The sequence below is a fragment of the Mirounga leonina genome, unplaced genomic scaffold (assembly GCF_011800145.1).
Source record: "Mirounga leonina isolate KUSES-001 unplaced genomic scaffold, KU_Mleo_1.0 Mir_125, whole genome shotgun sequence".
NCBI classification, from domain to species: Eukaryota; Metazoa; Chordata; class Mammalia; order Carnivora; family Phocidae; genus Mirounga; species Mirounga leonina.
The window spans coordinates 163,057-189,526 of NW_023270305.1; the positions used below are offsets into that span (position 1 = coordinate 163,057).

General features: G+C 39.6%; 1 protein-coding gene across 1 annotated transcript in view; it reads left to right on the forward strand.

Annotated features, from left to right (window-relative positions):
* The window catches only part of TAF1B (TATA-box binding protein associated factor, RNA polymerase I subunit B), a 65,404-nt gene that overhangs the window by 780 nt on the left and 38,154 nt on the right, over positions 1-26,470 (forward strand). The window contains exons 2-7 of the mRNA XM_035000567.1: positions 1,246-1,344; positions 5,964-6,051; positions 8,150-8,247; positions 10,324-10,419; positions 18,057-18,210; positions 23,076-23,232. Coding sequence (XP_034856458.1) covers positions 1,246-1,344; positions 5,964-6,051; positions 8,150-8,247; positions 10,324-10,419; positions 18,057-18,210; positions 23,076-23,232 — 692 coding nt within the window. The remainder of the gene's footprint in view (positions 1-1,245; positions 1,345-5,963; positions 6,052-8,149; positions 8,248-10,323; positions 10,420-18,056; positions 18,211-23,075; positions 23,233-26,470) is intronic.

A 26,470-nucleotide genomic window follows, 5' to 3' on the forward strand; every position in this document is an offset into this window, starting at 1 on the left:
CCACCCAGGCGCCCCACAAGTTCCCTTTGATGCGGGGGTGGGCGTGGGAGGTCCGGGGTTGGAACCCGCTGGCTCCGGAGCACCCACCCCGCCTCCCCGCCCGTCTCGCTGGGATCCTCGCCGCGGTGGGGTTTGGGCCACTCCGGGGTGATGCTAGTATGCAGTACGGGGTCACTGCAAACGTTACCGACTTGTTGAAATAAACACGGCGTTCATTTTTGACATGCTACATAAAATGCCGCATTCTTTGGCCGTATTAAAGGAATATTGGGCAATTAGATCAACAATAAGGTCAAAGACCCGAGAGTTCGGGACGAGTAGTTTAGTGCCCATCAAGGTAGGGTGATAGAAGGCCTTGCTCATGATAGATGCTCAATAAATGTCTATCGAATGGTGGATGGCTAACGTCTGTACCTGCTAAGTTAATGAAATTAATAATTATATCTCACCATTAACCTGCATTTGCTGTGAGTAGGGATCATGTCTGTTTTGCCCACCACTGAATCCCTGGCACCTAGTTAAATGCCTAATGCATACATAGGTGATTCTCCTTATATTGCTGAATGAATAAATCGAAACTTGGAACAGCCCCCATAAAAATCTGATTCTTTTGTGGTATGTGTTTTTAGTGTCATTGAGAAAGTTCCAAATGGCATGCAATTTTTATTTTTATTTTTATTTTTATTTTTTAAAGATTTTATTTATTTATTTGACAGAGACACAGCGAGAGAGGGAACACAAGCAGGGGGAGTGGGAGAGGGAGAAGCAGCCTTCCCGCTGAGCAGGGAGCCCGATGCGGGGCTCGATCCCAGGACCCTGGGACCATGACCTGAGCCGAAGGCAAATGCTCAACGACTGAGCCACCCAGGCGTCCCCCAATTTTTATTTTTAAAGTCTTTACTTAAATCTTGTCCTCTTTTTTCCTCAGGGCACTTTCCAGGAGTTTTATTAACTCATCCATTTTTTTCCATTTTACCCCTACCACCTTTTCTTCTTTTTTTCCCCCTCACACACAGCGTATTTTAGAAACTTTTTTAATCATTTAATTCCACTTCCAACTATTCAGAAGACTGAACCGTTCTTCTCTTTGTTTATAGTTAATCTCTCTGAACCATTTTTTATTTTCTATGGTTTTTTTTACCTGTAAGGTAAATTGCAGGGAACCCTTTAGGTAGAACTTCAGGGTTTAGGTGCAATGTATTGAATATGGCTTGATGGTAACACCTTTTCTATCTTCTCCGATAGAGAGAGTTTAAAGAAAGATGCACTCAGTGTGCTGCCATCTCTTGGGGTCTTACTGATGAAGGCAAATATTACTGTACTTCTTGCCACAACGTCACAGAAGTAAGTAACATATATCACTTAGGAATCTGCTAGTGTTTTTAAAAATTACAGTTTTAGCCTGGTATGTGGCATAGTTCCCAAATAATGTACTTCTGTCGCCCCTGCAATGCCCAAATTCCAAGAATGTAAGCAGTCTTCAAGTGCTTACACTTGAAGAGTAATTTAGATTTAGGATGGGTTTTTGAAATGATGTTGGGCCGCATTTGTAAATAATTTCATGATTCAGACTGTGTAGTATAAGGGAAACTAATTAAAATTGTACTTAGAAGGTGAGGTGTTTCTTTTTATTAGTTAATACTCATGTAAGAGTTTTTAATACATTGTGGTAGCTTAGAGTTTTGGAAGATGGAATGTTAGAAAGATTGAGGACTATTGGGAGTATTGGAAATATACTTCATTGTCATTTTATCTTGTACAGTACCTTAGAGATTACAAAGTGTTTTCTTTTTTTTTTTTTTTTTTAAAGATTTTATTTATTTATTTATTTGAGACAGAGAGAATGAGAGAGAACACATGAGACGGGGGAAGGTCAGAGGGAGAAGCAGACTCCCTGCCGAGCAGGGAGCCTGATGTGGGACTCGATCCAGGGACTCCAGGATCATGACCTGAGCCGAAGGCAGTCGCTTAACCAACTGAGCCACCCAGGCGCCCTACAAAGTGTTTTCTTATTCCTTATTTCATTTTCTCTTCATAACCACGTGTGAGATATACTATTATGTCTGTCCGTTGATGGGGCAAGTAGGGCTCACGAGTTTGAGTGAGCTTGCCAAAGTCACACAGGTATAAAGTGTTGAGCCATGCTGTGAACCTGAGTCTTCTGACTGCAGTGCTCATTTTACCCCATTACACCTGCCTCTTACACTAGAGCTTGTCATACTGTCTTATGTGTAACCTTGGTCAGTGAGGCCCCCTTTACACTGGGAGTGCGAGGTCCTGTTCCAGTTACCACACATTCAGGGCAGTCTGACCAAAATAATCAAGGCTGTGGACAGTCTGCTACTGGACAGGCTGAACATGCCAGGACTCCTCTCTGGAAAAAGATTTGCTCAAAGTCTACAGAGCCAGGAAGGAACAAGTATTACATTTACCATATAGACTTAAGAAAGGCAAATTTGGGACAGATGAAAGTAACTGTGTAGACTTCAGCTTTTGGCCAAGATGGAGTAACAGGAACCAGATTTACCTTCCTACCATAATCAACTAGAAACTTGAGCAAAATATATAAAACAACTAAAAAAAAAATTTCCTTTGAGGAAAGCAGCTAATTCACCTTGTTGCTCACACAGAGGTTTTTTTTGAAATAATCATTGTTCTTCAGTATGCAGCTGAAGTTCTTATCCCTGGTTCCCACTTAAGTCACACAGAATATTAAAAAAATGCTAGCTGAAATTTTGTGGGTGGTGGATATTTCATTATCTTGTTTATGGTGATGGTTTTGTAAAGATGTATATATATGTATATAGATAAATAGATACACATAGAAGTATATGCATATGTATACATATCAACTCATGCACTTTATTTTTTATTTTTTTTTAAGATTTTATTTATTTGAGAGAGAGTGCATGCACATGCAAGAGAGAGAGCATGGGGGGGAGGAGCCGAAGACAGATGCTTAACTGACTGAGCCACTCAGGTGCCCCTACACTTTTTTTTTTTTAAGATTTATTTATTTATTTTAGGGAGAGAGGGAGAGAGCGTGTGTGAGCATGAGTGGGGGGAGGGGCAGAGGGAGAGAATCTTAAGCAGACGTCTCGCTGAGCGTGGAGCCTGACTTGTGACTCGATCCCATGACCCTGAAATCATGACCTGAGCCGAAATCAAGAATCAGACCGCTCAACCGACCGAGCCCCCCAGGCGCCCCAACATGTGCACTTCAGACACGTGCAGTTTGGTCCTCTGTGCCTTGATGCATGTGAGGCGCTAACAGTTTTACCCAGGATTGTTTTTGCGCAGCAGTGCAAACGTAAACACAGCGAAGGGTGATTGTGTCTAACTGGACTGTTTGCCATTAGTAGATGAAGTCAGCATGCTATTTTTGTGGAAATTAAACTACATTAACTAATTGCCTCTTTTATTTCTCTTTTTTTTTTTAAGATTTTATGTATTTATTTGAGAGAGAGAGACTGAGAGAGAGAGAACATGAGAGGGGGGAGGGTCAGGAGGGTCAGAGGGAGAAGGAGACTCCCTGCCGAGCAGGGAGCCCGATGCGGGACTCGATCCAGGGACTCCAGGATCATGACCTGAGCCGAAGGCAGTCGCTTAACCAACTGAGCCACCCAGGCGCCCTTTATTTCTGTCTTTGATAATGTTCCTATTTAATTCTGTCTGATAAAATCTACTGCAGTCATTTTAACTTGAAAGATCCTAATGCCACTACACTACCTAGTTCCACATTTGAAAGACAACCTATATAGAGTAACTTGTCAAGAATGTAGCATTCTTTCTTTTTTTTAAAGATTTGTTTATTTATTTTATTGAGAGAGAGAATTTGAGCAGGGGGAGGGCAGAGGGAGAGAATCTCTAGCAGATTCCGAGCTGAGCGCAGAGCCTGGTGCCGGGCTTGATCTCATGATCCCGAGATCATGACCTGAGCTGAAACCAAGACGGTGACGCTTAACCAGCTACCCCACCCAGGTGCCCCAAGAATGTAGCATTCCTGAAGATGGCAGCATCTATGTATAGGCCAAGAATCCAACTCAGTGCCTTCCCATACGATAGGCAGAGCTGTGTATTGTACAACTTACAGTGGTTATTCTTGGCTTTATGGTACCCCAGGCGTGTTCTTCATGTAGGGTATGATGTGATCCATGCTGCCTGGTTTGTGGTGCTGTAATGTGGCAATGTTGATATCCAGTGGGTGGAGGATGGCCAGTGGGACGTAGTTCTAGCTATGAAGAGTAGAGGTCATGATGCAACTTTCCCTATTTTTCTGCACCCTCATTGCCCTCCAGCTCTTAGCCTGTTTGTAATTCTCAAGCTATGAATACTCGCTATAATCTGGAAAAAGGCCTTTTGAATTAGTAAAAGAATGAGAGTGTTTCATTGGTGTATTTTAAACAGGAAAACCTTTTTCAGGTCTTAAATCTGGCCAATTTAGACAGTAGATGTTCTTGTAGGTATTTCATAAATGTGTAGGCTAGAATTATGTGAGTTCAATAGATTTTTATGATTATAACATCAGATTTATTGTAGAAAATTTAGAAATTAATGAAGATGAAAGCTAAAATCACGAGTCATCTTGGGGCACCTGGGTGGCTAAGTGGGTTAAGTGTCTGCCTTTGGCTTGGGTCATGAGTCCAGAGTCCTGGGGTTGAGCCCTGCATCGGGCTCCCTGCTCAGCGGGGAGTCTCCTTCTCCTTCTCTCTTTGCCACTCCCCCTGCTTGTGTTTTCTCTCTCTCAGTCAAATAAAATCTTTAAAAATAATAATAGAAATAAAATCACCAGTAATCTCAGTAAACAACATTTTAATCACTTCCTTTTAAACTCTTTTTTGCTATGTATGGAAGGGAAAGGGGATGTGGGTGAGCACTTTTGAATCTTCTGTCTTAATTAAATGTTTTCCTGTGTCATTCTAAACATTTGTGGACAGTTTTATTGCCTGTATATATATCCCACAATGTAACCATTTAGTAATTTAATTATAGATCCAGTTTTAGATATTTAGCTTTTTCTAGCTTTTAGTTATTTCACATTTTATTTAGTCCAGATTTTAAGCCTTTTTATCCCTGCCTACTCTTTATACATTGTACCGTCTTTGTAGGGTAACTGCTTTGGTATGTATTCTGATGTGTCTTATGTTTTCAGTGTGGCCAACCCAGCCCACCAGACTGGCTTCAAATGTGGTTTCTGTGACTAGAGGAAATACATTCCCCAAATCCTATTGTTAAAGATGTTTCTTTTACTCTTAATGAGGGCTCAAGATAAACTTCATCCCAATCTCTAAGTTTAGAGAAATATATAAATGTTGCCTGTTGGTTAAAAATCTTCACTTCTCTTCCCTCATTGAGACTTAATTCTTTTATTTTGGTTATGAGAGAAGCAGAATCTTAGGTACCAGCCCTTGAGAGCACTTGGAGTTGAAGACTATGGGATGAATTGTACTCATTATTGAGTCATTCTAAAATTGTGTAGGTTTGATTAAAAATAAAAAGTAGTACTTTTATAATTTCAGAAATGAAAACTGTATTATTCAAATACATAGAAAAGGAGGATGAAACGAATCTGTATGTAGCATAGTGATTGCTGGTTACAATAAACAGTTCTCCTAATTCTGGAGTGTGTTTGGATGGAGGAAAAAGGGAACAAACTTGATTTTACCATTAGGTTTCATTTGAAAAAATTAGAAAGTGACTTAAAATAAAAGTTTATTCATTTGCCAGACTTTTATTTAGTGTTTACTGTGTTCCAGGTACTGTCTTGAGTAGTGAAAAATTTTGAATGAAAAAACAACGTAAAAGTTAACCAAAATGTTACAGTTGATATAATTTTCCCAAAATGTTACTGTCCTTGGTCCTGGCACTCACAGTTTGGTTCACTGTACTTCCCAGAGCATGCTTGGAAAAACCTTTTGGGAGATGTAAAACTATCTTTTTAATGGTCTGTCTGTCTCCTGCAGAGATCTAAGGAAGTCATAAACACTGAGGCTATCCCTAATACTAAAATACAAGCCATCAGCCGGGGACTTAAAAGAAAAAGAAAACCTGGTAAGCCCTTTCTTCATATGTGCTTAGGGGTGTGCAATGGAATCTTAAGTAGATTCTCGAGAAGTTGTCAGAGTTGTAAACAGGTCATCCAAAGTCGACTTAAAGTGGGTAATCGTTGATGGTAAAATTGGAAGTAAATGTCTTTAAGCATATCCTGTTTTTATCCTGCTTATGGTTTTGAGTTGCTTTTCCAGTGGAGCAACTATTATACAAAAAATCTTAATGGAGTGTATTCCTTCTTATCTGTCGGCATATGTTTCTCTGTTCTATGTCCTCTATTCAGAATATGATTTTCTGTGCTTTTAAAGAAAAATGCTTACTTTCTGAAATGGTTCATGTATGGAATTGTCAGGTTAGGCAAGTTCAACGTGATGTTCAACTTTTAGAAATCTATTTCTCACATTGAATTTTGAACACACCCTTTTAAAATAGGAAAATTATGTTCCTTAAAATAATCTCAGCATGGGTGTGCTTTGAAAGGTAATCTACTTCATTAATCCAGTGAGTACATATAATTAACCATTATTGAGAAGATTCTGAGGTGAAGTCTAACTGATGCTTTTTATTTCTGTGACTACCTAGGGCCAGATTCTCCAGTTTGAAACCAGGCTAATGGTAGTGGTGGATTCTTATAGGTGAGGTAGCTTTAAGGACACACACACATGAAATACAGACATAAAAGTGTTCGTGAAATATCTCTATGAAATACATTGATATTCTTAGATGAGTAATAGAGAGAATGCCTAAATGGCAATTCGTGTTTCTGTTTAACCTTTAACAGTGACTGTTTTTATTAGGCTAGAAGCTGGTTACTTTTTAACTAAATTTTATTAGCGTAAAACTTGATTAATTTGGATTTGACTTAAGTAACTAAAATGTATAGTTTCAACTTAAATTGCTGCAGTAAATTTAGGTGCTTCAAATTAGCTGTCAAGAATCTTACATTCAACTTTCTGACCCTGCATAGTTTCTTCATCTGTAAAATGAGAATGTAATACCATTTGTCACGTAAAACAGAAACTCTGAATTCAAAATACGACTTTACCAGTTTATAAGAGCCGTGTTCTGGAAGAAGAGTGCACACAGGTACAGTTTGAAGAGTTTAAACTTGCGCAACTTCAGAATGCATCAGAATTAGAGGCTTTCTCTTTTACTGATATATAATCCAAGAAATTGAGGTAGTCAGCAGGGTGAGGAGTAGGAGTCCTGTGACATTCTGCAGGGGAGGGGGATCTTGGGGTCCTAGTAACAGACTTCATAAGCTAAGTGTAAAAGGTGCTGGTAACATGTTTTTCAAAGAGTTGTAATATTTATCCAGCAGGGAGGAGTAAAACATTGGGCTCTTAACAGATGTTAACATTTTCTTTACCTTCTAGTTCTCTTTAAACACGTAGCTCTGTCTGTGGTGGTGGCACATTTCTTCACAGTCTCTTAGGGTTATTTTGAGGATTAAAGAAAAGGACGTGTTTAAAATACCTAGTACATACCTGATGCCTAGGCAGGGCTCAGTAAGTATTAGTTTCCTTGCTTCCAATGTCTCCCTGTAGCCTAGAACTATTTCCAGAAAAGCAGAATGACATCGAACAGTTTATTTTCTCTGTATGTTCTTGTTGCTCTTTCCTGCACTCCTGGACCATCACATCTTGGCTTTTGTTCATTCATTCTCTAAATACTCATTGTTCCCTTTCTTTGTGAGTTGGAACAGAGGAGGGGAGAACCAGAGGCTGAGTATTGAGCACTCTTTCCTTTAGGATTCTGCTGGGTATTGTCCAGTACAATACATTTCATTGTTCAGTACATACTTTTAAAACTTTTCATTTTTTAAAATGGTGACTATTCATTTTTCTGCCCTTTACATTAATATTTCAGAAAAATTGTAGACAATTTAAAATATTTAAAATCTGAAAAATAAAAATGGGGTTTAGCTTTAGCATTTGTGTACATATTTGCCGGATTGGAAACAGGAGTATAAGGATGGAAACCCTATTCAGGAATACAAGACAATTCCAGCTGTAGTGTGTAAAACACAGTTATAACTCTGTAGTAGCATGTAGTAAATTGGAGTGCAAATGTCTGAACCATGTTATTTGTCATTTAGAGAAAGGCTGGGATTGGTATGTGTGTGAAGGTTTTCAGCAGATACTTTATCAACAAGCAGAAGCCTTAAAGACCCTTGGGGTAGGCCCAGAATTAAAGGTAAGTCCATTCGTGTCTAGATGTTAGCCTTACATTCTGTTTGAAGAACAATAAGATTTGGAGTGAAACTAAGGAGAAAAGTGGGGTTATCAGTAATGACACTAGCTCCTGGAAGAATCATTTTTTTCTGATGTTTTTGCTTTAATCCTTTTATTAGACCATTAATTCCCAAAGTGTGTTCTACAGGATAAAAGTAAGCAATACAACCAAAAGAAAACCAAAAAGGTTTTAATCTTCAGATATTTAGGAAAGATTGGGTTAAATGAAGTAAAATAAATAACTTTGCAGACTATTTGGTGTCTTTTCTGTGTTAATGTGCTTGTTTGATTTCCAAAGGGATGTAGTATACAGTATTCACAATTTGAGAACAAAATCCTTTAGTGTGTGTATATGTATGTAGCATTGATCAGGACTTGAGTTCCAGAATGCGCTTTGGGGAATAATATATTAAACCAGTGGTTCTCAACCTTGAAAGTGTACCGGAATCACCTGAAAGGCTGGTTAAAACAAGATTACTGAACCGCATTCTAGAGTTTCTGATTCAGTATGTCTGGAGGGGCAGCAAAGTCCAAGTGTGGTCCCTGGACCAGCAGTCTCAGTGTTACCTGGGAACTTGTTAGGAATGCCCTACTCCAGAGTACCACAATATCCCTGCTGTTGTGTGAATTTCATGTTTCTTCATCTGGTTGAAGCCATTTCAGGAATTCCTTAAAAAGCCAGTTATTTAGGGGCGCCTGGGTGGCTCAGTCATTAGGCGTCTGCCTTTGGCTCGGGTCGTAGTCCCGGGGTCCTGGGATCGAGCCCCGCATCGGGCTCTCCGCTCGGCGGGAAGCCGGCTTCCCCCTCTCACACTCCCCCTGCTTGTGTTCCCTCTCTCGCTGTCTCTCTCTCTCTGTCAAATAAATAAATAAAATCTTTTTAAAAAGCCAGTTATTTAGCAACAAGTGGTTATTGCACACTTACTTAGTGCCCATTATTGGAAACCAGGTGCTAAGAGATCCAGCCTAGTTGGAGAGAGGGTTTTATGCATATGTGGAATGAGTAAACATGAAATGATAGGACAATGTGATCATAAGTGACATTAAGGGCAAAAAGAGAAGGTAGAAAGATCAATGTGGACTGAAGTCACCAAGGAAAGATTTATAAAGGAGCCTTTGCTGTTCAAACCAGTGTTTGGGGCAAGCCAGCAAGAATGCCCTCTAGGTTGATGCATGGCCTAGGAGAACTCTGGGCTGACCCTGAAAAGTATTTTAGGATTTAAAAATACAAAAACATGAGAGACCAGATGGCACCCATGGTGGTAGTCTGGGGGTTTGTGAAACTGATTTCTTTCAAGTCATCCTATGTTATAAATGCTTTGTAATTTATAATTTCATATAGTTATACCAAATAACTACAGTAGGGTTTATTCCTATATAGTTTTCTACCCACTTCATCAGGGTTAATTCTGAAAACAGTTTGTCTGAAATTAGCCGATGAACATAACTGTTTAGACCTGACCATTTAAATGGCACAGGAATGGCATTATGCTAAGAACACAGACTCTGGAATCAAAACTAACTCCAAATCCTATTAATGGATTTTCTACTTATTGGCTGGGTCATTTTTGGCCAATTTACTCAGTTTCTTTAGTGGTAAAATGGAGATAGTGGTTATCTTGCAGTGTTGTATTAGAGCTAATGGATGCCTAATACCTAGTAGGTGATGAATAAATAGAAAAGTTGTTTTGTTTTGTTATCTTATTTTACTTCCACTTGGACCCAATAGCAGCTCTGCCTCTAACTAGAAGTGTGGTCATATATAAGTTGCTTTCTTTCTCTCATTCTTAATATACTAAACTTACAAAATTAAGCGATTCAACTAGGTGATCTTTATGGAATTAGTCTCTTCTTTAAAAATCTAAGATTATGAAGAATTTATTCAGTGTTTCCCATATACCTGATTTTGTGATGATAATTCTTTTTATAGGTAGAAAGGTAAGAATACATTTAGATGGAGGGCAATATATAAAGTATAAGTGGTATAGATGTACCAGTGTATTTGTCATAATCACTACTCATTTCCCTTCTACCTTAGGATGAAGTTTTACATAATTTTTGGAAGCGCTACCTTCAGAAGAGCAAGCAGGCATATTGTAAAAACCCAGTTTATACCAGTGGAAGAAAAGCTACGGTAAGTCACAAGTCTGAGAAGCAGGATGAAAAGCCATTTCTAGTGTGAGGTAGAGATGAAGACAGGTTCAGCCTCATCTGGATTTATGATGCTTGTCAGAGAATTGTCAGTGAAGAGGTTTCTCTTATAGTCCAGAAGGACAGGGTCACTGATCTAGACATTGGAATTAATTTTGACTTCTTACTTGACTAGTTGAAACAAATTTGTAGTTAAGTTCTAAATAGAAGCTTAAGGACTTTCCATTAATTTATAGTATTAGAAAAAAAATTTTTTTGCGTGTTTTTCCTTTTGCTTGGAATACCCACCTCCTGGTATTTCATGATTCGGCTCAGTTATCTCTACTCAGCAGTCTTTATGTGAAGAAAATAAGTCTGGATGCCTCACCACCCCCTCCCACATCCCCCAGAGCATTTATATTTTTAGTTTGCATTTAACTGCTTTATGAATGTGCCATGGGACATTTTACTTGGGATAGGAGAAGATTCCACCACTGAGAAAGGCAAGTTTGATAAACTGATAGGTTTGATGTGTAGTGCTTAGTCTTCAGGGCTGACAAGAGATTCTGAATCTATTTGACACACATTTCTTAAGAGCTTGGAGACTTGGCCCAGTGTTTCCTTGTTTGGTTGGGGTTGCCTAGGTTCCGCATGCAGAGTTGAGTGATCCAGGACTGAGAAACCCGGGTCTGGGAGAAAGGAATAAGTTCTGAGAATGAGAAGTTTAGAGGAGCTAAGCCGTGAGAGAGACAATGATGGAAGGGGGACTGACCTAAGCGATTAGTGTAGGAAACTTCCTTTTTTAATCTGGGACAGGGCATTTAAATAAACTCAAGAGGAATAACTTGAATTTACTAGAGCAGACAATTTTATAATGATAGAGTTATGAAACATTATCCCCTCTTGATTCAGGAGGCAGGTGCTTCTCAAGAAAAACAAAAGATATGGGGCTCCTGGGTGGCTCAGTCGTTAAGCGTCTGCCTTCGGCTCAGGTCATGATCCCAGGGTCCTGGGATCGAGCCCCACATCAGGCTCCCTGCTCCACGGGAAGCCTGCTTCTCCCTTTCCCACTCCCCCTGCTTGTGTTCCCTCTCTCACTGTGTCTCTCCCTGTCAAATAAATAAATAGAATCTTAAAAAAAAAAAAAGAAAAAGAAAAACAAAAGATGCTATGTGGTTCTCAGGTGACACTTTGAAAGAGAATAGAAAAGAAAGAGCCATCCAGGCTATTAAGAATCTGATCTTGGGGCACCTGGGTGGCTCAGTTAGTTAAGCATCTGCCTTCGGCTCAGGTCATAACCCCAGGGTCCTGGGATGGAGCCCCATGTCAGGCTCCCTGCTAAGCGGGGAGTCTGCTTGTCCCTCTCTCTCGGCCCCTCCCCCCCCTTGCACACACACACACACACACACACTCTCTCTCTCTCAAATAAATAAAATCTTTTTCAAAAAATCTGATCTTTAGAATTACATAGCTAAGGTATTGGTTGGTTATATTTGTACATTGGGGGTTTGCCTAGCACATAGAAAATTTGAATCAGAACCTGGAATTCTCTCTGACATTTTAACATTTTTAGGTTAACTTAAAATATTTAAAAAGGTTTTGTTAACTTGAATAAACACCTGTCTAAAGTAATATTAGCATCACACTAAAATCTTCTTGATGAATAAATAAGCAGTAAGCACAATTTTAACCTGATGTACAAATTGGTAATATAGTGTTTATTGCAGAATACAGCTATTTTGAATATACTCTATTTTGGTTTTTGTTTGTTTTTTGTTTTTTAAGATTTTATTTATTTGACAGAGAGAGCACAAGCAGAGGGAGAGAGAGGGAGAAGCAGGCTCCCTGCTGAGCAAGGAGCCGGATGTGGGACTCAATCCCAGAGCCCTGGGATCATGACCTGGGCCGAAGGCAGCCGCTTAACCGACTGAGCCACCCAGGTGTCCCATACTCTATTTTGAAAGGAACAAGTACTTTTAAGTTAGAAGCTTAGTCTTTGGGGTGCCTGGGTGGCTCAGTTGGTTAAGCTTCTGCTTTCAGCTCAGGTCATGATCTCAGGGTCCTGGGATTGAGCCCCACATCAGGCTCCCTGCTCAGCAGGGAGTCTGCTTCTCCCTCTCCCTCGTCTTGGCACTCTCCCTGCTTGTGTGTGTGCATGTGCATGCTCTCTCTCTCTCTCTTTCTCTCTGTCTGCCAAATAAATAAATAAATAAATAAATCTTAAAAAAAAAAAAAGAAGAAGAAGCTTAGTCTTCTCCAGTATGGTACTGGCACCAAAACAGACACATAAATCAATGGAACAGAATAGAGGACCCAGAAATGGACCCTCAACTCTATCGTCAATTAATCTTCGACAAAGCAGGAAAGAATATCCAATGTATAAAAGACAGCCTCTTCAACAAATAGTGTTGGGAAAATTTGACAACCACATGCAGAAGAATGAAACTGGACCATTTTCTTACACCATACACATAAATAGACTTAAAATGGTTGAAAGACCTAAATGTGAGATAGGAATCCATCAAAATCCTAGAGGATAACACAGGCAGCAACCTCTTCGATCTCAGCATCAGCAGCTTCTGGCTAGACACGTCTCCAAGGCAAGGGAAAGAAAAGCAAAAATGAACTATTGGAACTTCAGCAAGAGAAAAAGCTTTTGCACAGCAAAGGAAGTAGTCAACAAAACCAAAAGACAACTGATAGAATGGGGGAGGATATTTGCAAATGTCTTAATCAGATAAAGGGCTAGTATCCAAAATCTATAAAGAACTTATCAAACTTAACACCCAAAGAAAAAATAATCCAGTCAAGAAATGGGCAGAAGACATGAACAGACATTTCTGCAAAGAAGACCTACAGATGGCCAACAGACACAGGAAAAAATGCTCGACATGAACAGACATTTCTGCAAAGAAGACCTACAGATGGCCAACAGACACAGGAAAAAATGCTCAACATCACTCTGCATCGGGGAGTGATCAAAACCAAAATGAGATACCATCTCACACCAGTCAGAATTGCTAAAATTAACAATTCAGGAAATGACAGATGTTGGCGAGGATGTGGAGAAAGGGGAACCCTCTTACGCTGTTGGTGGGAATGCAAGCTGGTGCGGCCACTCTGGAAAACAGTATGGAGGTTCCTCAAAAAGTTGAAAATAGAGCTACCCTACCACCCAGCAATTGCACTACTAGGGATTTACCCCAAAGATACAAATGTAGCGATCCAAAGGGACACCTGCACCCATTGTTTATAGCAGCAATGTCCACAATAGCCAAACTATGGAAAGAGCCCAGATGTCCATCAACAGATGAATGGTTAAAGAAGATGTGGTGTATATATATAGAATGGAATATTACTCAGCCATCAAAAAAAAAATGAAATCTTGCCATTTGCAATGACGTGGATAGAACTGGAGAGTATTATGCTAAGTGAAATAAGCCAATCAGAGAAAGACAATTATCATATGATCTCATATGTGGAATTTAAGAAACAAAACAGGATCATAGGGGAAGGGAGGGGAAAAATAAAACAAGATGAAATCAGAGAGGGAGACAAACCATAAGAGATTCTTTTTTTTTTTTTTAAGATTTTATTTATTTATTTGACAGAGACACAGCGAGAGAGGGAACACAGGCAGGGGGAGTGGGAGAGGGAGAAGCAGGCTCCCCGTTGAGCAGGGAGCCCGATGCGGGACTCCATCCTAGGACCCTGGGATCATGACCTGAGCCAAAGGCAGACGCTTAACCAACTGAGCCACCCAGGCGCCCCAAGAGATTCTTAATCATAGGAAGCAAACTGAGCATTCCTGGAAGGGAGGGGTAACTGGGTGATGGACATTAAGGAGGGCACGTGGTGTAATGAACCCTCGGTATTATATAAGATGTTGAATCACTGAACTCTACCTCTGAAGCTAATAATATACTATATGTTAATTAATTGAATTTAAATTAAAAAAAGAAAAAAAAAGAAGCTAAGTCTTCTCAAATATTCAGTAATTTCTTCATGCTTTGAATGTGACTGCACCAAGAATAGTAAGAGGCCTGCATCTGAATCCTGGCTCCACTACTGTGACTTGTGTGATCTTGGGTGAGATAAATTACTTAAAACTTCCAGAAAAAATGAACAAGCAATTATTATAAATCAGGGTAGGGTAAGGGAGATAGAAAATGGTGTGGCAGGAAAGGGTGCTATTTATGATGTGATCAGGGAAGGCCTCCCCTCCCTGATCGGGAATCTTAGGTGAGAGTAAGCCATGAGGGATATCCGGGGGAAGAAATGCAGAATTTCAGGCCTCACCCAGACCTACTGAATCAGAATCTGCATTTTTAACACCGTTCCAGGCGCTTCCTGTGCACACTAAAGTTTGAGAAGCCCTCTTCCAGATAAGACATGGTGGTGGCTGGGACAAGGTGGTAGCAATGGAAATGATAAGTGCTAGGATTCTAGATAAACTTTGGATAGGGTCATCAGAATTTCCTGATGGGTTGGATGTAGGGTGTGAGAGAAAGAGGAGTCATCAAGGATAACTTAAGTTTGGGGCCTGATACAACAGGTGGAACCGGAAGATCTACAGTTCCATTTTGGACATGTTAAGTTTGAGACAGCTGGTAGACATCTACGAGGAAATTCCAAGTACTTAGATTTATAGGTCTTCAATTCAGGAAAGAGGACTGTGTTAGAGATAAAAATTTGGATGTTAATGTACATTATAATCATCACATCTTAAATGCCATTGTTTGGAAGATACACCATTATTTTATTTATTTATTTTTTTATTCTTATGTTAATCCCCATACATTACATCATTAGTTTTAGATGAAGTGTTCCATGATTCATTGTTTGTGCATAACACCCAGTGCTCCATGCAGAATGTGCCCTCCTCAATACCCACCACCAGGCTAACCCATCCTCCCACCCCCCTCCCCTCTAGAACCCTCAGTTTGTTTTTCAGAGTCCATCGTCTCTCATGGTTCGTCTACCCCTCCGATTTCCCCCGCTTCATTCTTCCCCTCCCGCTACCTTCTTCTTCTTCTTTTTTTTTTCTTAACATAACATATATTGCATTATTTGTTTCAGAGGTACAGATCTGAGATTCAACAGTCTTGCACAATTCACAGCGCTTACCAGAGCACAACCCTCCCCAGTGTCTATCACCCAGTCACCCCATCCCTCCCACCCCACCCCCCACTCCAACAACACTCAGTTTGTTTCCTGCGATTGAGAATTCCTCATATCAGTGAGATCATATGATACATGTCTTTCTCTGTTTGACTTATTTCACTCAACATAATACCCTCCAGTTCCATCCACGTCGTTGCAAATGGCAAGATCTCATTCCTTTTGATGGCTGCATAATATTCCATTGTATATATATACCACATCTTCTTTATCCATTCATCTGTCAATGGACATCTTGGCTCTTTCCACAGTTTGGCTATTGTGGACATTGCTGCTATAAACATCAGGGTGCACGTACCCCTTCGGATCCCTACTTTTGTATCTTTGGGGTAAATACCCAGTAGTGCAATTGCTGGATCGTATGGTAGCTCTATTTTCAACTTTTTGAGGAACCTCCATACAGTTTTCCAGAGTGGCTGCACCAGCTTGCATTCCCACCAACAGTGGAGGAGGGTTCCCCTTTCTCCGCATCCCCGCCGATACACCATTATTCTAAATATCCCCAAGAAAGAAAATAATGCTGCAAATCAAACTGTGACATGCCCTTGGTTGTAAGATACACCCTGATGTCAGGGATACTAAAATATGGGGAAAAGGCAGTGCATTTTAGAGTCGAAAACAACATTGTAGGTAGTGTTTAAAACCATAAGACCAGATGACATCACTGAGGAGTGAAGACAAGGGGACCAAGGACTGAGCTCTGGGCCACTGTCGGATGAAGATGTCTGGGATAAAAGCAGAACCTACAAAGAACTCTGAGGAGCAACTGGTAAATTAGGAGGAAGCCTGGAGAGTGAGGGGGCATTCTGGAATCCAAGGAGCAAAATGTTTCAAGAAGAGGGGATTGATCAACTGGGAAATGCTGCTGCCTGGTCAGGAAGGAAAAGGGCTAAAATTGGATGAGTAGAACAGTGGAGTCACAAGTTTGATTAGAATGAGGTATGAGATAGACTGGGAAGAGAGAAATTGGAGACGGTGAGTCTGGATAACTCTTCCAAGGCATATTGCTGCAAAGAAGTACATAGAAATTATATTATAGCTGGAGTCAAGGAAAGTTTTTCTTTTTTTAAGTGGATAAATGATAGCATATTTGTGTACTGATAGAAATAATACAGGAGAGAAGAGATTCTCAATGCGGAGAGGGAAAATAGAAATGAGGGATAGATAATCTTTGAGTAGAAAGGGTGGGATTGGGTGCCCAGAGGGAAAAACTGGCTTTTTTTTTTTTTTTTAAGATTTTATTTATTTATTAGAGAGAGCATGCACAGGTGGTGGGGAGGGGCAGAGGGAGAGGGAGAAGCAGGCTCTCCACTGAGCAAGGAGCCCGACGCAGGGCTTGATCCCAGGACCCTGAGATCATGTCCTGAGCCAAAGGCAGTTGCTTAACCGACTGAGCCACCCAGGCGCCCCAAAACTGGCTTTTTAGATGTCAGCTTGGATAGTCCACCAGAAGAATCAGACAGAGAGTAGAGTATGTGGTCAAATTCCTGGCAGATGGTTGTCTGCATAAGCTTGTGGACGTTTTCTTCTGTGATTGCTTCAAATTTCTCAATCAGTCCATGCTTGTCTGCCAGTTTTATGGTGTACCTTGTTTCATATGCTCACCTTTAGAGAGGGGAGGTACTTGACAGATGACACAAGCATCTCATCCCTGATTTTTTTATTTTTTATTTTTTTGCTTTATTCTCTTGTGAATTTCCTTAACATGAGTCTTACCTCCTCTTGATAAGTTTGAGTTTCTTGGTCTGTGTGGCTGATAATGTGACTTTTTAACTGTGATCAGTTTCCCCAAGGTTATGTCAGCTAATGAGGCCTTTAGATAGCCAGCCAGCTGACCTTTCTTAGGAACACTGTGACCACCATTTCAACAATACATGTGTGAAAAATTAAACAATGGTATCAGTTAGTATATCCTTGTCAGTTAAGTGTTATAAATAGTAAAGTGCCACAGGAGTTCAGGAAATCGAGAACTCATTGAAGAAGAGTTGGTTGGAAAGACTGCATGATAGAGTAAATAATGAATTGGAGAGAAAGAGAAGAAAGGCTAGTCTGGGCAGGAGAAATGGAATTAACAAAGATACAAAGCAAAAATTCCCAGGTAGGCTCAGTGAAGAGAAGCCAGCATTGTGCAGGAGTCATTGTTGATGTTTTTATTGGTGTGGCTACTAGGGCTACAAGAGAGATGTTAGTTAGAGGGAGAAGGAAGCCTAATGTGTCTGCTGGCAGCCTGTTCCCTTGCTCACCCTTGTCTGTAGCCTTTCTCCAGAAGTGTTCCAGGAACAGCTGGGGAGCACATTGTAGAGGTAAAAGTCTTTTAGTTTTAGGAATGGCAGATAGTTGCAGTTCTCTAGAGTAGTTTACTTTATGGTGTTTCAGATAGGCAGGACTTGGAAGCTCATGGAAATTAATTGCATTTTAAATTCCAATGTAATAACTTTATGTGTGATATTTTGCAAATAGGTATTAGAAGATAACCCAAGTCATTCAGACTGGGATAGTGAGCCTGACCTGCTGAGTGACTTTAGCTGCCGTTCTTTTGTTGAAAGTGGAACAGACTCTCAGCCTGATGGCCGCACTCAGAAGCCTTTCCCCATCAGCAAAGCATCACAATCAGGTAAAAATGAGAATCAGACTATCTGGAATTTTAAAGCTGATAATGCGCCTTAAAAATAGTTTAGTCTAATCTTTTCATATTGCAAGGAAAGGAACTTGGCCTAGCAAGAAAGAATGATTTGCTAAATCATTTGGCTAGGAGAAAGGTAAATTAAATGAAATCTCAGTGCAATTTTTAAAAAGGTACATTGTTTCCACATGAGTATTTTTGTGTGATTTTTAAAGAACTTAAATAATATGTGGATCCAGAGAGAAGGAAGCTAGCTAACAGAGATCATATATATGTGGGCTCAGAATTTTCAAAGAAAAGTTGCAATAGCGAGATGATAGATCTTAGCCATATGGTCAAATAGGTAAGAGTCAAAGACGGTATGTCCAATTTCTAAGCATAGACTGAAGCACAACTTACCATATCATGTGTATGTGTGTGAGTTTTACTCTCTGATTTAATTCCATAATCTAAAATAGATAAGGAGTATGTTTAAGGTAACAGATACAGACCTTCTCAAAGTATTTATTCATGGTTTTTGTTGTTTCCACGCTACATTTTTTTTTTTTTTTTTAAAAACAACATGATGGAAAACAGACCTCTAAGAACAGACCAGGCTCTTATTATAGATTACTAGAATCTTGATGTGTGCTGACAGAGTTCTTTGGGAAATAGCTTCCAAACTGTCTGGTGTTAGGGATTGTGGAAATCTGGATTGTGTGGTTATATAAAATTTTCAACAAAACATTTTTTGTATGGACTGCTGCTTTGCAAGCCTCTTGCCCTCCAAAGAGTAAAAATTCCTTTTATCAGTATATCCGCATTACTTGCTGGACTGCACAGTGACACAGATATCAGATAAGTTACTTTCTGTGTCCAAAGAAGTAAAGAAGTTAGGATGATAGAATAATTGGGCAGCAGTGAATCTCTGGAGTTTCTGGCTCCATGCTTTCAGGCAGGCCTGAACTCAAATTGTCCCAGACAACTAGGACTCTCAAATCGTCGAAGCCTTTTAGAGCACCATGATTGTTTACCTATGTTAAGAGTTTTTGTTTGTGTGTTTGTTTTTTAGTAAGTGATGATCCTTACAGTTTTATTTTAGTTTTTACATTTAAAGTAACTACGAATATAACCCAATCAAAACTCTAAAATACAAATAGTCACAAAGAAAAAATCACCAGTTACTGTGTCATCCAAAAATAACCACATTGCTGTGGTAGATCATTCCAGAAAGTTTTTTATTCATGTATATATAGAGAGAGAGGGAAAGAGTTTTATTATTTGTTTTTACAAAAATGTGTGCTATTCTTTACATTTTTAATCAAAATCCTACATGCATGTAATTTAAAAATATTTATAAAGCTTGTTATGAAAAGGTTATAGTCCCTTGTTCCCCTAAATGTGCTGTTCCCAAGAGGCATTCATTTTCAGCTCTTCGGCAACTTCCTTAGCTCCATATCATATGCTTCTAGTACTACATCTTGATTTCTGCTTTTGGACATTAGCTGTTAAATTCCCACTATAAAAGATGAAGTCTTGGCTATTTCACACATTCCTCACTGCTCCTCTCCCCATGTAGTCACCAGCACACAATTGTGCATTTCTTTTTCTCTTTCTTCCCAATATAATTATAATTTTTTACTAGCCCAATATTTAACGTGAGCCATATAGCTTACTATGATTACATTTCTATACATATTTTTGTTTTCCCAGAGTTGATAATTGCCTTGTTATTTAGTTTTCTATTTATTTTATTACCAATCTATAATTTATTAGTAGTGTATCTCCACATTTCCTCCCAGTTCTGAAAATCTCTCAATTTCTTAGATATTCTACCAATTTCATATTCTGGAAGAAATCTTTGTGGAACTTCTGACCTACTCTAATCTACAAGGATATATCTCTAAACCTATGACCCAGCTATCTTTGGGATCTCTTTACCAACATCCTGAAAATTTTCTTATCCCTCTTTTGTTAAATTCCTTATTTCCTTGACTGTGTTTCATCTTTTCCTGGTTTACTCCATCATTTTTGTAGTGCATCTTTTCTTATTTTACTGAGGATATTGATATGATATTGATAATATTCCCCCTTGACTTGATCCTTTTGTTCTCTGCTTTTTGTATTAGAGGGTTTCTTCAAATGTTTATGAGCCTATTATAGCTAGTCTTAAGAATGGAGACTAAAAAATTGAGTGAAAGCCTTCTACCCATGGAGAGTTTTGTTAGTTGTGCTGTGCATGATCTAGCTGGATTATTTTCTTAGCAAGCCTCCAGCATTATCGTCTTTAAATCTTTTCCCCCTGAGCTGATAGGATTTTCAAGAGAAATCTCTTTGAGTCATCTGTTTGGAGGGTGTAATCCTGGCTGTTTAGGAACTAGGTGGGTAGAAGGCCTGAGGGGTGTGTGGGGGTTGGGGGCTGTCTCAGTACTCAATATGTACACTTTCACTTAATCTTCCCGTTTTTAATAATACACCCTATTCTCAACTGTGTATATGATTGACATGCCCTATTCCAGAGACCCTTTGTTTTACTCTCTCCAGAGGAGAAACTTCTAATTTCCTGCCCAGATTAGGAAGTGGGGGGCAGGCATTTGCTGCACAGAGTTGGGGCAGGAGTCTGAGTATCTGACTGCGTCTCTCTCAATCAACTTTCGAGCAATCTCTCTTGTGTTAGACCTACTTTCACCCAATTTCCAGGATTTAACCAATTCTGGAGCTTTCTTTAGGGGTCCCCAGGGGAAGGTTACATTGGTTTATAGTTTTCCCTTCTGCTGGCTTTGAATCCAGCTTTCTCAACACTGCTAAGGCAGTAATCACCTGTACATATGCTTTCCAGCTTTTAAAATTTTATTGCTGTTGTCTCCTTCTCCATGTTGTTAGTTCTTGAGTTTATATCTATCTTAAAAATTCCTGTATAATTGTTGTAGTGGGACAGAGCAGAGGCTACTATGTGTTTTCAATCTGCCATCTTAACTGGAAACCTCTATATGTTGGAGAGCCTCTCTCTATTTTATATATATATATATACATATATATATTAACATAATACTTTATTGAAATCTATATATATATAGATTGGTAGGCTCAGTAATTTGCATCTATAATAAGTTCTCAGGTGATGCTAATACACCTGTTATAGGGACTATACTTTGAGAACCACCAACTTAAGCATTGAGTGAATTGGTATGTAGTATTCCATTGTGTAGAGTTAATTAAATTTCTACTCCTGTCACTTTGGTTGTTTTAAATTTGTTTCACATTATAAACAGTACTGCCACAACATGTCTTGACCTTGAATCTTTGCATATTTTATTTACTTATTTAAAAGATTGTATTTTATTTATTTGTCGGAGAGAGAGAGCATAAGCAGGGGGAACGGCAGGCAGAGGGAGAAGCAGGCTCCCTGCTGAGCAGAGAGCCCGATGTGGGACTCGATCCCAGGACTCTGGGATCATGATCTGAGCCGGAGGCAGATGCTTAACCGACTGAGCCACCCACACGGCCCTCTTTGCACATTTTAAAAATCTTTTCACTCTGGTGAAAATCTTGAACTGCTAGCCTCTTTGTCACCAAATATTTATTGGGTTCCTCCTTTGTGCTAGAGCCTGCTTGGGGCCCTGGGGACACAGTGATGAGCAAGGCTGTCTGCCTTCAAGGTGCTTAGATTGTTGTAGGAGGAGCTGGACAGTAAGTGCACACATTTATTAAAAAGTTCAGTTATTGATAAATGCTATGAAGAAAGGATTTATAGGATTTGGAAAGAGGGATTTTGAGAAATAATTTGGAGAGTTTTGTCCAAGAAAGCATGGAGTCTCTTGAGGTCATTCTTAGTCCTGCTTTCTACTTATCCTACTTCTGGCTTTAAATATCAGCTACATCCTGATGACTCAGAAATTTCTATCTCTAGGTTCTTTTCTGAACTACAGATTTTTTTTTTTAACTACAGATTTTTATATTCAACTACCTACTTACCATTTCCATTTGTACAGTTAATAGGATCTTACATTTAACACATGCAATTCTAAAACCTTGATTTCTTTCATCAAACCTGCTCTTTTGCTATCTTCCGTGTCTCAGTAAATGGCATTTTCATTCTCCTGGTTGCTCAGGCCCAAACTCTCAGGATCACACTTGACTTCTCTTTTTCCCTCATATTTCACATTCAGTCCACCAGCAAATTCTTCTGACCCTGGCTTCAAAATATGTCCAGATTCCAGCCACTTCTCACCACCTGCACTGCCACCACTCCAGTCCAAGTGTTTGTCATTGCTGTCCTTAATGGTGGTGGTCTGTGTCCACTCTGGCCCTCCTATAGCTCCATTCTTCCTGTAGCAGCCAGAGAGAGCTTTTTAAAAATACAAATGAAATCAGGTTGTTCCTCTGTTTAAAACTCTCCAGAAACGTCTTATAATATCCAGAATAAAATCCAAAGTACAAAACGTGACCTACAAAGTCCTGTGTACTCTCCTAGCTAGTGTTTTGGAGAGCCTCTCAGACCTTTAAAGGGACATGTGGGTTGGGGCCTGCATCAAAGCAGTTACATACTTTTTGCTTTGCTTTGTAATTGTTTATTCTTGTATTTATTTGAAAAATTGTTCCTATTCACTATAAGAAATTCAAGCAGGTCACATCCCTCTTTAGAATCTCAGCCCATCCCACTCCCATAAAGAACCAACGAGTACCTTTTTGGTCAATTTCCTCTAAGCCGTCATTGCACTTTATTGCCAAATTGTTCTTTTAAAGATTGTATCAATTATAACTTGATTTTAAGATATTGAAAATGCTTCTTTGGATTCTTCTTGTTGTTTTTCTTCTTTTGTTGTCCAAATAGTTACCTGCACTTAAAAAAAAAAAAATCTTCATTATCCCCTAAGAAACAGCATCCATCCGTTCTGGATCTCTCGACGGAGTCGAATATTCACTACGAAAGGAGAAGGGAATCGTGAAGATGACGGTGCCAAGGACACTTGCTTTCTGCCATCTGTCATTACTGTGGCAGAGAGAAACAATTACTCTTTCAGATCTTTTGAGGTAAGCTCGACCTCTCGTATACTGATGTCTTTGCTGATTATCTGTGTGAACTAGGGGACAAACTTTGGATATCTTGAATTTTACAAGGAGACTTAAATTGAGGGAGAGACAGGAAAGATTGGGTAGCCTGAGTTCTAGTTCTGAAATGTAATCTTCTTCTGGCTGGTAACTCATCTCCTTGGTTTCCTTATTCATATAGTGCAAAAATGGTATTTACCTTACACGGGGTGTTGGAAAATTAATTGTCTAACGTGAGTAAAATGCTCTAAAGATGAAAAGTGACACTGAAGTACCTTAGTGGTAGTATTAAGTGTTTTGCATTTCTAAGAGAGAATATGAACAGATGACCTTCATATTGGCAAATGGTTATTAGTAGCTCCACAGTAGCTTACATTGGTGTCGGTAAGAGCTAGAATATAGGTTCTCTGTGTTTATAAGATAAGCTGAAAACAGAACTATTAGAACCTCTTAGTAGATGGTCAGTATTTATGTTTTTTCAAGATAATTTACAGTGTTTTATAGTTAATGAGTTAATTAGGGCACTGTGTATAAGACTTTCTCATTAAATAGAAGATGTGCCAAAATCATTAGTGTGTTCATATTTCCCTTGCTTTATATGTATTCTAAATAATAACATTTGGGTTTAGTCAGTGTGTGGAGTGATTTTAAGAGCACAGATTTGGAACCGGACTTCTGGATTTGAATCCTAGCTGTGCCACTTATATGTGACCTTGAGTAAATTATTTAATTTCTCTTTGCCTCTGTTTCATCCTTGGTGAAATGGAGCTGATAATAACATCTACCTCACAGAGTTGTAACTACTTCCAGTAATTACTACTGCATGAAAAGCACTCAGGACAGTGCCTAGCACATAATAAGAACTCAATGCTAGTTATTATTGTTTTGTTTTCTTCATCATCATCATCATCAGTACTAGGCCCTTTGATTAAATAAAATGCCTCCAGTAAATGATGATAGTGCCTTTGAATTTGGCCACATCAACCAAATAACAAGGCTTTTCTCAGAGGTGATTAATTCTGCATGCAGATAGTCCATGATTCAGTGAATTTTACTGTTAAGTTAAAAACCTCACCTTGCTCTATATGCCTTCATTGGGTGATCTCATCTTCTCCCAAGGCTTTAATTACCATCTATATGATGATGACGACGCCCAAATTTATTTCTGCAGCCCAGACTTGTCTAGTGAGGGTCAGACTCATATATTCATACATACAACTGCCTGTTTGTTGGACACTACTTGGGTGTCTTTATGATATCTCAAAATCAGCATGATGAAAAGAAGTCCATCTTTCATCATCTTTCTCCTTAATCCAGCTCCTTCAGTGTTTTCTTTCCTCTGTAAATATCACACACTCCATTTCTTCCTATCCAGAAACTTAAGATTCATCCTTGACTCTTTCCTCTCTCTAGAGCTACAGTCAGTCATTACATCCTGTCAATTATACTTCCAAAACAACCCTTGAAACCATTTTTCTCCCCATTCCCTCTATATCTTCACTTGGATTACTTAGCAACCTCCTAAGTGGGCCCTGTGCCTACAGTCTTGTGCCTCTCCTATCCATTTTCCTTTCCATAGCACAGGAATCTTACAGAAACAACAATCAAATCATGTCACTAGAGCTGGGTAGAGGGGCCGTCCAACTACCCAGGGCAATCTGTAAGGGAGTAACGAGACTCCTAGAAACCTAACAAGATGGAGAAAATAATGTTCACCTGTAATTCTTCCTAGGGAGAATATTAGATGTGGTTGGAAGGATGGGGGTAAAATCCTACACATTTGTCTTTCTCTCTCTCCCTTTCTGTTCCACCTTCTTCCTCTTTCCTCCCCTCCCTTAAAGGAGAATTCTGAAGTGCCTTCAAGGAGATTGGATCTAATTAGCTGGAGGGCTTTTATTTTGCTCTGTGGGATACACATTTAGGAACTGAGCCTAAGTGCTTGGAGCAACAGGAAAGGGGACTGTTACCACTGATCCACTTTATTTTTCTCAGAGACGGAGCTCTAAGTCACAGGTTCTCAAAGTGTGGTTCCCTGACCAGCAGCATCAGCATCACCTAGGAACTTATGAGTATGTAAATTCTAACCAGATTCTAACCCATTCTAACCTGAATCAAAAACTTGGGGGTAGGGCCTGGTAACTCTGTTTTAATAAGCCATCCAGGGGATTCTTATGGATGCTAATGTTTGAGAACTACCACCAAACTGGGAAAAAGTATTTTAAAAACATTGGTGTGAAGGAAATACATTATTAGTCTGGCCCCAGTACCCCTATATCTTATACTCATCCTGCATGTCATTCCCCGGGTTAAATCCTTTAGCAGTACCCATAGTCCTTAGGATAAATTCATAACTCAAAGTAGCCTTTAATTAACCCTGTCTGGGGAACTAAGTGGCTCAGTTGGTTGAGCATCCGGCTCTTGATTTCGGCTCATGTCATGATCTCAGGGTCATGGGATTGAGCCCTGTGTCAGGTCTGTGCTCAGTGGAGAGTCTGCTTGGGATTCTCTCTCTCCCTTTGCCCTTCCTCCTGCTTGATCACTCTCTTTCTCAAATAAATTTTTTTTTTAAGATTTTATTTACTTGAGAGAGAGAGAGAGCACAAGCAGGGGGAGAGGCAGAGGGAGAGGGAGAAGCAGGCTCCCCGCTGAGCAGGGAGACCGATGTGGGGCTTGATCCCAGGACCCTGGGATCGTGACCTGAGCTGAAGGCAGACACTTAACCGACTGAGCCACCCAGATGCCCCTCAAATAAATAAATCTTTAAAAGAATAAAAATAACCCTGTCTACCTAGTGATAACAACAATAATAAATAAGAATAGTCAACGTGTATTCATTCCACAAATATTTATTGAATACCGACTAGATGCAGGTGTTTTTCTAGAGTCTAGACCCTTGAATCACAGTTGTGAACCATAGAGAACAAGTTCCTGCTCTCGTAAAGTTCAAGACTAAAGGAGGAAACAGACAAGCATTTCAATAAATAATGATTAAACAGTGAAGTGCTATGCAGAAGATTGGCATCAAGTGATGGCTCTTTTAGACTGGTCATTAGGAAAGGCCTCACTGAGAAGCTCTCTGAATGGAAGTAGAGCTGGCAGGTGAGTGTCAGCAGTACTAGGGCTCCAGGTAGAAAGAGGCTGCTAGTGTCAAGCCCTCAAGCTAGAGCAAGTTCTGTGATCAAGGAGCAGGGGAGGCTCGTGCAATAGGAGTAAGAATTTG